The sequence below is a fragment of the Alligator mississippiensis genome, chromosome 7 (genome assembly GCF_030867095.1).
Source record: "Alligator mississippiensis isolate rAllMis1 chromosome 7, rAllMis1, whole genome shotgun sequence".
In the NCBI taxonomy this organism is placed as follows: domain Eukaryota; kingdom Metazoa; phylum Chordata; order Crocodylia; family Alligatoridae; genus Alligator; species Alligator mississippiensis.
In genome coordinates, this window is record NC_081830.1 from 39493412 (window position 1) to 39506615 (window position 13204).

At 42.6% G+C, this 13204-nt stretch overlaps 1 protein-coding gene and 1 long non-coding RNA gene across 5 annotated transcripts in view; one reads left to right on the top strand and one right to left on the bottom strand.

Annotated features, from left to right (window-relative positions):
* The first annotated feature begins 58 nt into the window (after window positions 1-58).
* Window positions 59-6795, top strand: LOC106738381 (uncharacterized). The gene is made up of 2 exons (XR_002089866.2): window positions 59-578; window positions 5391-6795. It is a non-coding gene; the product is annotated as an uncharacterized LOC106738381 (long non-coding RNA).
* The window catches only part of SAP130 (Sin3A associated protein 130), a 32112-nt gene continuing 25122 nt past the window's right edge, over window positions 6215-13204 (bottom strand). For 2 of the 4 annotated variants that reach the window (XM_059730902.1, XM_019486131.2), the window contains exons 17-21: window positions 9471-9716; window positions 8970-9095; window positions 7920-8023; window positions 7388-7501; window positions 6215-7131 (exon numbers count right to left, since the gene is read on the bottom strand). In XM_059730902.1, the coding sequence (XP_059586885.1) occupies window positions 6973-7131; window positions 7388-7501; window positions 7920-8023; window positions 8970-9095; window positions 9471-9716 (749 nt within the window). In that variant the 3' untranslated portion in view covers window positions 6215-6972. Of the gene's footprint in view, window positions 7132-7387; window positions 7502-7919; window positions 8024-8969; window positions 9096-9470; window positions 9720-13204 lie in introns of all 4 variants that reach the window. The other 2 variants (XM_014599052.3, XM_019486132.2) reach the window with 1 other exon arrangement.

Below are 13204 nucleotides of genomic sequence, written 5' to 3' on the forward strand. Positions count from 1 at the left end.
AACAGGCCACCACCATAGAGGAAACCATAGAGGCCGAGCGCTTCCGCTCGCGGTCACGTGACGCGCCCCGGGCTGAGCCCCTCGCGTCACGTGACCGCCCGCACGTGCGAGAACAAACAGGCGGGGAGGGGGTAGCACAAGGAGGCGGAGTGAGGGACTCCCCTTCCCCCTACTGACGTGAGACAGGTGGCTCAGCCCACCGCCTATTGGTGGCGCGACCGCGGCCCGAAACACGTGACGCGGCTTGTGCTCTCTCATTGGGCGAGGGGCTCTGCGGGAACGCCCAATGGGGTTAGCGTAGGGGTGCAGGCTTCCCCCATGCGGTCCCCCCCCAGTGGTGTTCCTAAACTGGGTTGAGGTGCAGTCGGCACCTGGCGTCCCCGCAGGGCGCCCCATGCCTGACCCGACCCGGCGGGAGCAGGCAGAGGTCCAGGCGGGGGCACCAGAAAAGCGTGGTCGCTGCTGCTCTGCGGGCAGCAAGAGGCCGCCCGAGCCCGCTCCCCTTCCCCCGGACTTCGCTGTCCCCGGGCGCCCCCGGAGCTGCGGGATTGAGGCGGCAGCTGGTTGTGAAGCGCAGCGTGAGTGCAAGGGGCTGTGGCGGCACGAGCTGATACCCTCGTCCAGAGGCTTTTGGACGGGCTGGAGCGGCCGTGCCCAACTTCCCCTTTCACACACTCCGGGAGCGGGGGGGGTCTGTCTCCCTGACGTTGCGCTGTTCGCATAAGGGCCCGGCCACCTAGGACGCCTTTGCAGTAGGCGCTCCCGCGCAGACACGACTGCCGGAGCAGATGTCAATCTGGATGCATCCTTGGTGCTAGGGGAAGGACAAAGCTGTGGCAGTTCCCTCCCTTGCTAGCTTAGCTACCGACTTGTCAAGGAGAACTGCTAAAAACGAATGACTCACTGGATAAACTTCCTACATCTGCAAAGGAAGCTCGCTTTTGACCTGCGAAAACCCCCGCGGCTTTGCCCTCCAGGTCCTTTTGCACAGTCTGCCGCCCCTGCTGAAGAGAAGCAGAGAGTCAGTGATGCGGACAATGCTGGGGAACATGCACGGTCGCTTATTTGATCATCTGAATGGAGCTTTGTACCAAACTCTCAATGTTAATCCCTTTTTCTTGCTTTTTCATGAAAAAGGAGCAAAGCTATGATGTAATATGGCTCTTCTGCAAAAATTACTTGCCTTTGAAAAACAATTGGTCTCTAGGGGGCCAGAATCTTTAGACACTGCACATCATCCCATTGACTTCAATGGGATTGCACGCAACTGTAAAGTGAAAGTAAGGACACCAGTAAGGTTTGATCAGCACAAGGGAGATGGGGTAGAATAGCTATTGCAGAACAAACTACCCCAAAATAGCTTCTCTCCACCCTATTTTGGAATAAAAATAATTTTACTCCAGAACAATTGCTAGGCTTTCATTTTTCCAGAATAACTGTTTCTTTATAGCATGCCTCTTGACTAGGCATCAAAATGCAGGTGTGTTTGTAGCATGGGTGAGTGTATGTGTTAGCTGGTAGCATAGGCTAGCAGCCCAAGTATGTATTTAGAGGTCACAGAACACCTGTACAAGACTACATCCCTTTGTCTTCGCCACTGTTGCTACCTGTGCTATTTAGTCATTATCAATGACTAGATAGCACAGTTCAAAGCTAATGCAGGTATGTGCACCTGTGTTATTGACATCTGTTTTGCTGTGTAGATAAATCCTGTTTTTCTTCTGTAATAAATACAGGCTCAGACCCTGTAGAGGGCTACAGCAAAGCTTAGTTCAGCATTAGGAGAGAGCCACTATTATGCACAGAACCAGAACAATTAAGGTTCTGAATAAACCAAAAAAACCCCCAAACATAAGCTGTTAAAGCACCTTCTTTCATGGCTTTAACTTATTTTCAAGATGTAGCCTGCTTCATGCATACCAATAGCAAGAAGCAGAGCTGTCTAGCGCCTTGAAACTAAAGCAAATTCAACATGAAAACAATGCTTAAGACTGAGAATATTAAGCAGTCTATATTTTTGATCATTTAAGAGAGAATTAGTCATGAAAATGAAGATACAGTCCTGAATACAAAACATGTGCAACTTTAAAGCTGAGACACTAAAAAAAGTTAATTTGTTTTTCAAAGGCTTTTAGAAATTAGTTAACCCATGCATGATTATGTGCAGACTACTCCCAATATATATAAAAAAGTATATATATTTTTAATCTACCCTTCTATTTCAGCTTGTGTAAATGTTACCATCCAATTTAAAAGGTTGTCATTTTGCAGTGTCACTGCAACCATAAACCCCATAAGTGAAATGAAGCCACAGATAATCTTTCAGGCAGTGACATCTTAAACAGAATTGGGTTTTTTTTTTAAGTTTCAGAGCTACAAAATACTAAAGCATCTTGAGGCTACTTTACTACACCAGAGTTTCTAGGTGTTGTAAGAGGCAAGGATTTTGTTTCGAGTGATACCTTAATTCTACCCATGAAGTTGGTTAAATAAAAGTTAGGCAAGCTTTTGAATATAAGGCATTTTTCATAAGGTCCTGGATGCCAGGAGCCTCAAAAATCAAAAAGCCTAATGACCAATGTGAGGTTACACAGAAGTCAGTGCAGAATCAGGAAAATAACTCAAGCTTTGTTTTTTCACACTTTAAGTACATGGTTGTGCTTCCCCCCCCTTTCCCCTTATTTCCCAACCTCCCTCCCCCAAATATCCTAGGTCCGCTCCCCCCAAAAAGTCTGGCAGCCACTATCCTAGCAGGATATACTGAAGGGATTGTAGCAAAGAGCTGAAGGCCAGGACTTGTCTAGATTAAGTGGCTGTAAAGTCTATTTTAATTTTAAAATAATGCCATAGGTCATTTTACCTCTGCTATTTCAGGACTTTCAGACTGCTGCTTGGGGTAGAATATCCTTCCTCTCTGCAGTATGTACTGCTGGAAGTGAAAACACCAAAACCATGTGCCAAGACATGTAATCTCTTTGGTAACCTTGAGCAATAAAATGCTCATATTATGTCTTCTAGAAATAATTATCTCTTACAAGCTGTTAATGGTCAGGAGTTGTGTCCTGCTTGACTCCTTGTGCTCAGGATTTGTTTTGCTCTTAAAGTTTGGGCTATATTCCAGAGTATTAGAGTACTAGTTAGTGGCTTCAGTGCAGAAAAGGAAATGAAGATATGTTAAAAAAAACAAACAAACAAAAAAACCCAAAAAATTCTTTTAAACTTACTAAACATTTTCAGATGGCACATTTAAAAACATTTCTCAAAATGTAGCTATTTAAAATGACTTTTCTTCTTTCCTTCTATGGAACACAAATGTTAGCTTGAATTAACATCCACCAGTGGTAGTTACCTGAGAAAGATCAAGCCATCAATTTCTTTAGGACTATGAAAGAATAGGAGCTTCATCAGGGGATTGTCAATCAGACACCTCACATCTGGAGACTGGTTATTTTTGTGTGGGATTGGGAAGCGTGTCTTTGATACACAGGGTGCTATGAAAGTTAGAATGGAAGGGGATTCCTAGCAAAGTCTAGAGGCAAACACACCACACGAGGCACTATGATAGAGATGCATGAGGGTCGCAGGACCCTGAGACTGCAAGCCAAAAAAAAACCCCAAACCCCCAAAAATACCCCCATTGTAATTTACTGGTGACACAATAAGGGGAATGCTTTTCAATTTCTGTGTCGTATTTCACCTCATCACCCCACCTACCACACAGAAGTGTTGTAAAGAATAAGGATTGTAGAATGTATCAAAGATCAGTGCTAAGGAGGGTAGTAATTTGGGAATAGTGTGAGAGTCATCACGAGTACATAGCCTTATTTCACCTGTGTTTAATATACAATTCAAAAGTATTTTGGTATTAAAAGTAGCAGTGCTAAACAAACAAACAAACAAAGCACAATCTATGTGCACCACAGGATTTGTAGAATAAATTAAGCTGCTAGTCCCAGGGAAGTTTATTAACTGCATAACAAAGAAAGAGAATTTGACAAAGGCTGTAGCCTGTGAAAGAGCATGCCTCTCTGAACAAGTTAGTCTATAAGGTGCCACCTGCCCTACATTCTGAAAAGCTATTTGGCCATTTTCTATGAAGAAAAACTGAGCTCTCAAATAACAGAAGCTATCAGTCAGGACAGATGAATAAACATGGATTTTACTGGCTCTGGTCAGAACTCCATCATTTTTAGGACATTAGACTTTACCAAAAAATGCTAAAAAGCCACTTAATTTTCATCCAGTGAACAGAAGAGATCACATTCATCACCTTAAACATGAGTCAAAATGCTGTGAAGAAAAGGTGAATTGCTGCTATTCAGAAGAACAAAATAGCCCAGCACTATGTTATTTCCAGTAGAATGTTCTAGATGCTCACATTCAAAGTGTTCACAGCAGATATATTCTCCAAAGGGCTGAATCTGCAGCTGGTGTAAACTGGAACAAGCCCTTTAGACAATGGCACGACACCAAATTGGTAGGGGGTAAGGGACTTGTCCAGGAACGTTGGAGAGTGGAGAGTTAGAAACATCATCAAGATAGAGGCAAACAAACAATTTAAGCAAAACTGTTTGAGCCCAGGTGGCTCTTAGCTGCTCTTTGCTACTGCTTAGAAACTGCAGCTTCCTCAGCACTAAATTGACTTTGAAGTTGTCCTTGTATTAAACAACTTTGTTTCAGGAATTTCACAATTCCTTCCATCCAAAATAAATAAATAAAAAGGGTGGCGCAAAGGGGTTGAAGGTTGTTGAAATAAGTTTATATATACAGGCAACCCCCACTTAGCGCTCTTAATTGGTTCCTGAAAAACTGAGCATTAAGCGAAATGAGTGTTAAATGAAACCTAAAGTACTTGATGACCCAAGATGGCAACCGCGAGTGTTATAATGAAACTTGCTGAGCGCTAAGTGAAATCAGGTATCAATTTAAAATAAGTGTTACAGTGAAATAGCACTAAGTGAAACAGCATTAAGGGGGTTGCCTGTAACACAAACCCTGGTATCACAGACAATCGTGAACCAGTTTCCAGTCAATGACATTTTGGAATGTTTCAGCTGCTATGTGTCCACACCCTTATGTGAAAAAAATAGTTTTTTGGAATATGAAATGGCAAAAAGGTAAGAAAAAGAGCTACATCGTTATATAATGCTATCAAAATAGCTGAGATGACGATAAAATGGTTGGGTCAGAAAGCCATTTGCTGAAGAAAACTGGTAGGTAACTTAAAAGAGAACTAGGTTTGTTTGCTGTTTCTATGGTAGCATCAAATAAACTGTTTTTACTGTCTTGTGAAACCAGGGCTCAGAATAAGTTTATCCTTCAGAAAACTCTTTTTATTTTATTATGTTGCTTTATGCCACAGCATTCTGACCAAGTTGTGTGTTCCACAGCATTCAAAACAACCTTTGCCTGAATCACAAGGAACAAGTCAAAACAATTTGGATCCACCTTCAGCGCCTACTTCTAGTTCCTAAACAATGTGGAAGGGTAATTTCTTCTAGTCTCTTTGCACAACCACTACATTCTGACAAGCTTATGGGTATGTATTTTAAAGTTAAAAAATGTATGTTGACATTTTCACTCCTCTCCCTGATAGATAACACCTCCTCTCATAATTTAAGTCTGTAATTACCAAAGTTAAAATGACGTTGCCAGAAGTATATTTGAGAGTTGTACATTTCTTTTTAAACAAGACCAGAACACCAATATAAAAATAAGATTGCTGTCCTGACAGAATCTGAAATAGGGTTCTTCTTGCATATTATGCACATCTTGTTTTTTAAATAATTTTATTCAACTCCTGCTTTCCTACTCTCTCTATCCTACAAAAGAAAATAGCATTTTTTTCTGATCCAAATTTAGAAGCCCAGAAAAAGTTACTAATGGGTATTAGCAGCTTGAAGACTACAACCCTAAACAAAACCAAAATAATTCCTAATGTGAGAACTTTGTGGATATTTATGAATTATGAATTCCTGATCAGAGAACTAAATTTAGCAATTCTTATGGAAACATAAGATGAAGCGTGAAAGTTCATACTTACACCCATACAAGCTGAAGTACCAACAAATTCCTATTTCCTAACAGCAGCTGAAGGGGTGTTTTGTTCCCCCCCCCCCCCCAAAATCTAGGTCCCTCTCTCTTTTCAGGGCATGATTTCTCTTTCATTTTAAGGATTATTTTCTCTAGCATAAAGATATAAAAACTGCTCATGTACAAAAACCTCCAAGTCCTTTATTAATGTTTTCAGGATGTATGTGATACATACAATTAACATCACACCAGCTACAGGAAGTACTGTGTTGCGAGAGAGGTACTTCAAAACAAGTATCCCAGAGCACCAACATGGACACGCACAGACACTACAAAATCACTTTGAAATGGTTCTTTTTTTAAAAAAAAATTGATAGCTAGGATTTCCAAACCATTGGAGATTCTAAGTGTGGCAGATCTTCTAGTGCAATGGCACTGATATCAGAAAGCTACTTCAGACGCTGGATGGTCAGAAGAACACGAACTGAATGGGGTAATTGGAAGTGGTGTCATTTTCAATGCTTTGAAACACTCATGTCAGTCTGAGCTGACACTGGTGAGATTCTTGAGTCTCCTACAAGAACCACTGGTCAAACCTGAAGTTACCCCTAAGCTGTGAAATGGAAGGGGGGAGGGTGCTGTCCACCACACATTGCATCACTAGTTCCAATTAGTAGGCACTGACACATCAGGAGGGTTAAACAAATGGGATTGCAAAGAGTTTAAAAAGGGATGAGCCTGAGAGAAATCTTTGTTCATTATGACAGATTAATGACAATCCTTTCAGGTCACTGGTCTCCACACGTCCATCTGCTGCCATCTGTTCTCTAGAACTCATCCTTTTTATACAGATGCTCTGCTTAAAAATAAACCCAAACTACAAAAAGTCTGTACTCTGTTCTGTACACATTCTCAATTTTTTTCAAAGTCACTTGCACTTTAGACTTTCTCCTTTCGCTTCAATTTGGACACTTTCTTGACAGTTCCATTCTTGTTTAGAAGCTTCAAAACACGGTCCTTGTGATCCAAGACTTTTAGCATGGAGTCTCGGGCCTCATTGATTTGATCCATCACAAGTTTACATCTCTGCATATTCCCCTGAAACAAACACACTTCTATCAACAGAAGCAGAATTATCTCACCAATCCCTCTGCCCCTTTCAAGTTCACCTCAGAGGTCTCAGTGAGCACATTCAAAATACAGGGAAGACATGCCTGGAAAGACATGCCAGAAAAAAGTAAGGTTTTTTTTTTTATTTGCTAGGTATTAATTGAAGAGTAGTTAGGATTAGTATAAATTTGCAACTAAGGGTTAAGCAGACACTGAGCTGAGAGACTGAGCTACAAGCACTTACCTGTATCAGTTCGTTTATTCGATGCAAGTCGTCATCAGTTGCTGCCTTTTTTTTGGGGATGAGCCCTTCCTGCAAGGCAGTGAGTCTCTCATACACATCGTGCTCCAGGTTAGTCTAAAAGACATTAGACCTTAGTGAGAATTCACTTTTCCTCTAATGCACAACATTCTTCCATGTTATAATATGTATAGACAAAGAGAAGGTGTTCAGCTTCTTCCTCTTAGCTGCTAACTTACTCATGGGAAGGAACATCTGATACAGAATGGTGTTATTTATCACACTAACATAAGTTTACCAGATTGCTGCATTTCTGAATTAACAAAGGTCTTAACCAGGACTGCTTTCTCTACTTTTCTCAACACAATTCCAAGAGCTTAGAGGTTCTGGGGAATTTGGTGCTAGGATACAGAGCATCTCTCATGCTTAGCCCTTACATCCATGAACATAGAACCTCAGATCAGGTACACCATTCCACATAGATATTTCTTTGTTTCTCTAGATTGCAGGATGTTAGCAAGCTTCTTTCACTTACCAACTGCAGTAACTGTGCTGCACAGAGATGGACTTTCCAACCTTGTGCACGGCAGGACACTCCCTTCTGATTAGCAATTTCCTGCAGCATAGCTTTCTTCTCTTCTAGAACCAAAGAGTACAAACCTGTTCAAACCTCACGTGACTAATTTAGGAACAGTACTGGAGACATTTTAATCCAACTCTTTCCCTCCACGTACCCTAGTAAGTGAAGATGGTATATTGATCAAGAATGAACTACATCGTGTGCAATGGAGAGGAGCTGCAGGGCAGCTCAGGTGTGGGCTTCAGGCAGCTGCAGCAAGAAGGGCCCAGCAGTGGCGAGGGGGATGTGGCCACTTTTCTCTCATGCCAAGCACCAGCTTCTGCCCAGTGTGAGCGAGCAGTCTGGAGAAGGCATGGGGCAGCCTGGGATCAGGGCTGCGTGCATGGGTTCCGACTGGTTTGGAGCTAGTCTACTCTGGCTGGGGCAAGTCTACAGTGGACACAAGGCAGGCTGGGGTTAGGACTGTGCATGCAGGTCCCCACCAGTACCAAGGGACTGGGGCCAGCGGTGGCAGCAGCTGGAAGGAGCCACAACCATCTGGGCTGCCTAGAAATGCAGTCCAGCCACGAAGCCGTCCCAGCTGCACTGCACACCTAGAGGCGGCAGGACATGCCATGAGCCAGACAGCACTTGGGCCAGGTGGGACTGCGGGACTCGGTACAAGCTGGACAAAGTTCCTCCATGAGCTAGATCCAGCCTGCAGGCCGTATTTTGCCTACCCCTGGAGTTATATGCTAGTTACTGAATGCATAATACCCCTGCCCCCCACAAGACAGTTGAAGAGAAACTAAGACTACTGCTAGCTTAAAGAAATTTTCCTTTCATGTATGTGGTCAACAAATGGTTCTCAGCAGGAAAGAAGTTTTGCTTGTAAAGCTACTTATGAACATTGATGTCTGTGCCTAAAGCACCAATTCTTTGCACTCAAATGCAGTTTATCAACAATAATAAGAAATCCTATTAAAAGGAACACTGAGATACTACGCTGTAGATAAGTTCACTGACCTTTAACCCTGACGTCACTGTATCTCTGAAAGTGGTGATAGGCAGCTTTCCATGGGTTGCGATAGTGTCGAAGCAGTGTGATAGGGGGTCTTGGACGCACGGGGACATATCTCACACCTTCTTCATCTAAGAAACAGGAGAAATACGTGCACCTCAGTAAAGAACACTTGTGGTTTAAAGAAGACTGGCATGGCCAGTGGTTTAAGCTGAAGATTAGAAAGCAGTATATGCTGAGCTGTCATCTGAGTCCAGACAACAAGCATCTCTTTGGGGTCAGAGACTGGTTAAAGGACTTCTCCAAATGTTATTATTGTAAAATGTTCAGAAACAGATATTTTGAAAAGCATAATGTAAACAGTAACTTAACTTCTAGCAAGGATGTCATCTTTTCCTATATTAGAGGTAGGGGACAAAAAACCCTGTTTTGGAGGAAGGGAAGGGATCCGAAAAATGGACATTTGAGTTTGAAGAGCACAGTCACTGATACAGGAATATCATTACCTATATATTCTTTAGGGGGAGACTTGCGTTTCTCTGCCTTCACCAGAAGACTTTTGGCAGTAGATTTCTCATCATCAGTGCTATTTGTTTCCATCATGTCTCCTTCCTCTGTAGAAATCACATGCTGCTGCTTCCGAGGCTTTTTTCTTGGGGAGGCACCAGGTGGCAAGTCGCCTGGGGGCATTGAAAGGTTGTTGGCCAGCAAGGCAAGAGATGGAGACACAGTACTTGTAGTCAGTGGAGGAACTGCTGAGATGGAAGCAAAAAAATTAGCATTTTAGACCCCAACAGCCACAATGGGAGAGAACTACAATGTCAGGAGTATATAAGGAACAAGGTAATGCCTAAATGCTGCCAGAGATACCTACCCACGTTTTCTTACCCTGCAGTGACCACGGTTTAAGAGACTGTAGTCAGTGTGGGTCCCCAGTAGGTGCCACTGCACCCCTTGAGTATGAGACCAGCAGATTCTTATGGCTAGCAGCATTAGTCAGGGTCACATATGCACTCTGAGCCATCTTGTGTCTTCTGTACCAGAGCATAATGGTGGAGCAACTACAACCTTCCCTTAGTTCCTTCACATTCAAAGCCCAAAAGAGTTGAGGTTCCTTAAATAGGAATAAAAGATGGGTTGTGACATCCACACAAACACCATCTTTAAGAACTACAGTTACTCTGTCAAGTGTGCACCTCTTTGCATCCCTCTAACTGGTGAGCAGCATCTCCTTAGACTGTGGAGAATGGTAAAAACTGATCAAACAGGAACTGCAATATGGCTGAACTTAAGTATCTGTTGGGGCAGCCACACCAGTGGCAAACCATTTAATGACTATCAACAGGGCAGACCAAGCAGCTCACATTAGCAAGTTTCTGAAGCAGGCCACCTATGTCACTGGTATGCAGGAGAAGCATGCCCTGTCATTCAGAGAAAGACTCACCAGCTTGCTGGTAACTAGCAGAAATGCAGGCTGTACCCAACTGTGAAAGTATCTGGGATGAGATTGCTTGGCCTTCTGATATATTTTATATAGCCATAAAGAAGCAGGGAAAGTCTGAAAGCTTTAGTTCTACCAGGCACTAAATGAGGGCTTTGGATATATCCAGAGAATATAGCTTTTCTTCAAGAGGAGCATGTTTTGGGGAAGGAAAGTAGTGAAGTGACTGGTTCAAACAGAGCTCTGGTACCACCTTCACAGTGAACTTGCAATGTGGTTTCATCCCATCTTATTACTGTGGAATTTTATTGAAGCATGAGATGTTGATATTGATGCCAAATGGGACTTGTAGCAAGCTAAATGTTAAATCTACATTCTTAGAGCAAGATATAGCCCAGGATCTTTGGAACTTGGGTTTCTACAAGATTCACATTATTTGGGGCTGCTCATATAGAAATGTTCCTTTTTTTGGCCGAGTAGGTCCTTTTGACAGGTTTCCAAACATGGATGAGCATCTCTTGTACATGTGAAGAGCAATGCCTCAGGCTAGAAGGGCTGTTATGATAAGGCTAACTGTCTTGTCTGATCTCAGGTATTATTCTAGAAATAGAGATTAGTAGGAAAGCAAAGGAGATAGATGACTAAAGAAGAGAGATGTCTGGGAGAGGTTTTTGACCAGCTCAACTGAGTCAGGGGCCCTGTATTTAGCATTCGCTGGGCATGTCTACATGTTCATTAATGCACAGTAGTTACTGCACATTTAGTTTAGTATTTGCTTAATGAAGTGCTAACTATATGCGCAGTAATTAGTTATTGTGCAGTAGTGCCAGTGAAAGTTTTTTTGTGTGATGCTTACAGCTCAGTAGCCTAATACTACTGCACAGTAGGGTATTAGCATGGTTTTTGCCTGGCATTCTACCACATTGTGTTATTAGGCTACTGCACATTAAGCGTCTCATGTAGATGCACCCTTTGTCATGGTATGGATGGGGTTTTCCTACTGCAGAATATCAGGTCAAGAATGGGTTTCTGTACTGATCATTCACAAGTACATTCCCTTTAAAGTTCATTTCTGCTTCTTGACTCCTAGAAGGTAGAGAGCAAGTGGGGCTATGCTGTTTCTAAAAATTGATAGCTTCCAGAGTGTGGTCAGTGGAATGTCCTCTGTTTTGCCCAGAAGGACTTGAATTATTGGTTCAGTAGAATAATCAAGAAATTGTATGGAACTCCTGATTCAAGGCATTCCCAGGCAGCTGTAAACTGCCTAGAGACTATGCACCCTGTATTTGGAGATGATTTAAGAGAGAACACTAATCTGTCCCTAGTGCATTTGCAGTAAGTGTTACCATCTGAGTGAATAAAGAAGGATGCTCTTTTCCTCATGTTTAAGGGTTCCAGCCACTAAGTGGTTTGTCCCAGTATTTGGTGGGATGATTATGTATTTCTTCATATGGTGCTTGAATGAGGAATATTTTTCCTTAACCACTTCTATTTGTAAAAGGCTCTTATGAGAATAGTCTGTGAAAAAGACAGGGAATAGAAGCATGGGGAAGGAAGCAGAGGATGGAATAACTGAGGACAACTATGCTCAGTATCCATTTATCTTCCTTCTGTTCTATCAGATTAGAGGAACAAGGCAAGGTGGTTTTCAAGAGAAGTGCTTGCAAGACTGGTGCTGGAATACCTCTTGAGTGTAGTGTCAAACTGACTGACAATCAACTGAGCATGTATATAGCTGAAGTTATTTTAGTGGCATTGCAGTTGCCAGTGTTAAGCTGGGGTACAATCCCTTGGTAAGCCACTTTTCATGGTATGCTGATAGACTTCAGAGTTGCTTTTGAATTGTAAGGAAGTATAACATCATCAATTTTTAGCCAACGTCACCAGTCCATAAAATGGCATTGTGCCAGCGTCTGATGGAAAACACTTGGGGTCTTTTTTATGATCGTGTATCAGTCTGTGTTACCTGCTGCACCCACTGCAGATTTAAGGGTTTTTTCCCCCCACCAGTTGATCCTTCTTTATGGTGTCCTCAAGCTTTCCAATGTCACGGAGATAATACCTTGCCAAGTTAGAAAGTCTTATTTGCTTAGGACAGCTTGGCAGTTTGCCACTCAAAACCGAAGTGATGCCAAAAGAACAGAACTTTTTTTTTCTGAACAGATCCAGTCTCTCAAGGTCCTTATCCTTTGGTGCATTCTTACCTAAACTAGGCAAACCTACTTGAGAGCCAGAGCTGCACTGTGAACTTATATGATGGTTTCTATTATCTTCTCTTTGCATTTCATGGTTGATATCAAGGTGCTTCAGTTTTGTCAGGAAGATTTCATTAGGTCTATGGGAAGGATGTTCTGGCTTGTCCCTACTGAGATAAAGTATCAAATAGTTAGTGCTCTTCCAGAGATGAAGAAAGTCTCACTCCTAATATGTCTGTGATTTGGATTAGGAGTTCTTGTGACACTGAAATCATTTGGCATCAGAATCTATGCTAATGTGACTGTTGCTTTATCAGAGGATAGAGAGGAAAGGTCCTTTGGAACTGAGGAAGACTGATGAGTTTGTCTCTGGCTTTTGGTCCCTTTGACTCTGGCATCAGCTGTCAGAGAGAAACCTTTTCTCTTTCCTTGTTGAATGGCTTTCTTGATGCCTGGGAGGGTGGCATACTGTCCAGCATATGAATGATTGCTAGACCTGTAGCCAGACCACTGCAATTCCTTTTTGACACTTTGGCAGGGCTCAAGGAGTCCCCGAAGTCTCTTAGCAGCATCACTGATCACGTGTACGGGGATGGCACTCCAT